The sequence below is a fragment of the Tupaia chinensis genome, unplaced genomic scaffold, assembly GCF_000334495.1.
Source record: "Tupaia chinensis unplaced genomic scaffold, TupChi_1.0 Scaffold144472_1, whole genome shotgun sequence".
In the NCBI taxonomy this organism is placed as follows: domain Eukaryota; kingdom Metazoa; phylum Chordata; class Mammalia; order Scandentia; family Tupaiidae; genus Tupaia; species Tupaia belangeri.
This window is the reverse complement of record NW_006204331.1, coordinates 672,906-675,599: the sequence shown is the minus strand read 5'-3', so window position 1 is coordinate 675,599 and position 2,694 is coordinate 672,906. Positions and strand designations below refer to the sequence as shown.

Below are 2,694 nucleotides of genomic sequence, written 5' to 3'. Positions count from 1 at the left end.
CAGCCTACCAGCTGCAGCTCAGGGCCTTCACAAGAGCTCCGAGCGGCTTCTTTGGAGAAAGGGTGTGGGGTGAAGGTCAGAGGCCCGCCTGGGAAGGAGGAAGTGGGTGGGAAGCAGCAGAAAGCCAGCCTGTGGTGTGAGGGCTAGGGTGGCTGGCTGCAGGTTTGAGTCCCCCATCCGGCAGCTTGGAAAACACTCCGGGCATGAGTGTGTGTCTGCCCAAAACCCCAACGGAGAATGGAGGAGAAAGGGTTGTGGTGTGGCCAAGCCCCTAGGGGGCGATCTCTCTATTTCCTGCAAGTTCACGTGCCTCCTGACAAATTGCAAAAAAAAAAGAAAAAGAAAAGCAGCTGAAGTTTAAACATTTTTTTTTTTAAAATTATTTTATTTAACTTTATTCATTTATTTATTTATTTTCATTTGGCCAGAGAGAGGACAAAGTGAGAAAGCCAGCTGCCAGGTCCGAGACTCCAGCTGTGGTGGGCCATGTGGGAGTCCAGTGCCCTTAATCACTGCACCTCTGGCCACTCCCTCTGGGGTGAGTCCCTGCCGTCCTCTCAGGCCTCGTCCCCGTTACCTGACAGACTGAGCGCTCCTTGGGAGTGGGCTCCCCTGCTTGGCCTCCGGGAGGGAGACCTTCGAAGGAGGGAGAAGGCCTCTGCCGTGGGGGTGGTTGGGACCAGACAGCGCAGCGGCCCAGCGTGGTCTGCCCGCCCTTCTCTCTGGCCAGCTCCCTGCTGCCCACTCCTGCCCTGGGCTCTGGGCGTGAAGGTGCGCTGAGCCCTGGGGCCAGGTCCCCGTTGCTTTGAGGCCGGGAGTGCCTGCAGGGGTCTGCACAGTGACCTGCATGCCTGAGTCCTGTGTGGAGAGCACAGGGAGCCCGGGAGGCCTTCCTGCAGCTGAATGGGGGAGACGGGAGCTGCGGAGGACCATGGGGCCGCCCCGTGCCTCAGCCGTTCGCTGCCCAGCCAAGGAAGCCAGACCCCACGTGACCAAACGGCGTCCGAATCCTGCTGGCCCCAGGCTCGCTGGGAGCACAGGAGTAGGGCCTCGGTGTGACGAAGCCCTCCGGGGTGCTTCCTGTCTCTCATGCACCCATGTGTTCCCCTTTATGAATGAGAAAAATGTTTTAAAAAAACGGTGTGTAAAACCCCACGCTTGCACACACGAGAGAAGCAGGTGGCAGATTCACAGCAAGGTCACGGCACGAGCTCCAGACCCTGTTGGGGACCCTAGTTCTGTGTGTGCAACATCTGTTTCTGAACCCCCCCAACAGCGAGACTCCACGGGAGTCTGGCATGGACACTCACCAGGCCACACCCCTCCGAGAGGCCTCAGGTTCTGGAGCCATTTCCACAGAGTCTGAGGGCATGGAGGCAGCATGTGCTTTCCGTGGGCTGGCCAGCCGCCACACCTCGGTGAGCCCACGCAACCAGAAAGCATGCACCTCAGGCCCTGATCGTGCGAGAGGTGGGGCAGGTCTCCGTGGTCATAAGAGGGGCGTGGCACTCAACCAAGACCACCCAGCTGCCAAGGGGCTGTGCTGGGAGCAGGACACGGAGGGGCGAATGTCTGCAGAGGGGACCCGTCAGCTCAACCCTCCCCAGGACCACACCCCGGAACTTGGCTGTAGGGTTTGCTCTCCTGACCCTGCCCAGTGTAGGCCGCACCTGGGCAGCAGGTGGAGTTCGCTTCTGTGGGCAGAAGCTAGCACTGTCCAGGAGCACTGAGCGGGTGCCGGGACCCCACCTGTCACAGGCCTGCTGCCCCTGCCCTGCACAAGGACGCCCTCTGGGGCCTCCTGCCCCCAGCAGTGGTCTGCAGCGTCTCCTGACCCTGGAGTTGCCCAGCGCTTCAGGCACCCTCTGCGCACTGCACCCATGGAGTGTTCCCTGCAGGCCCGGCCCGCCCAGGTCCCGCGATCACCAACATCCCGCCTACAACGCGGAAACGGGACCTGGGGCTCACCTCCCTGCCTCAGCAAGCCTGGCCGAGACTGCCCAGAGCTCCAGGCGGGTGCGTTCTGTCCCGCTTAGCCAACATTCCACCCAGGCGGTTCTCAAACCCGGTTCGCTGCTTGACAAGAGGCTGGCACCTCCTTGGCGGACCCGGCTCTCTGAGGGGCTGCCCTACCAGCGTGCTTGCCCTTGATGCCTCTCCCGTGCTGCACAGGGGGTTCTGCAGCCTGGCGGAGTTGCCAATCCTGCCGGTCCCGCCCAACTCTGCCAGCCCCGCTGCTCGACCCCTCCCATCTCCGCTGGTTCCCACTGAGGCCCACCTGCCCTGCCTGCCCCGGCACCCATTCCCAAGGGCCAGCGCCTGCCTCGGTCCCTAGCTGCCTCCGAAGGTCGTGGTCGTGGGAGGAGGTCAGGGAGAGGAAGCCGGGGAGGGGCCTTCTATAGTGTCACCTGTCACACACCCCCAGGTAGGGACACCACACAGGAGACGCTTGGACTCTGCAATCCCACCGCGCGCCTCCCACGCTCCCACAGACCTGGCGGCCGCCCGCCCATGGCCGCAGAGCTCAGCCTCCCTGGCCGCCCCTGGCCCCACGTGGTGACCGGGGCTGGCCGCCCAGCGCACTGCCCTGGGCATGGAGTCCTTCCCCTGAGAGCGCCTGGACTTCCTGTCCCTCTGGGACAAGATCTGGCCAGCGGGGCAGCCACACGATGGCCTCCCCCGGGGCCTGCCGCC

At 63.3% G+C, this 2,694-nt stretch overlaps 1 protein-coding gene across 1 annotated transcript in view; it reads left to right on the top strand.

Annotated features, from left to right (window-relative positions):
• Positions 1–1,298: 1,298 nt before the first annotated feature.
• Positions 1,299–2,694, top strand: part of LOC102484049 (tyrosine-protein kinase Srms-like) — a 5,202-nt gene continuing 3,806 nt past the window's right edge. Inside the window, 2 exon segments of the mRNA XM_027767725.1 lie at positions 1,299–1,629; positions 1,759–1,913. Of these exon segments, the coding sequence (XP_027623526.1) occupies positions 1,299–1,629; positions 1,759–1,913 (486 nt within the window).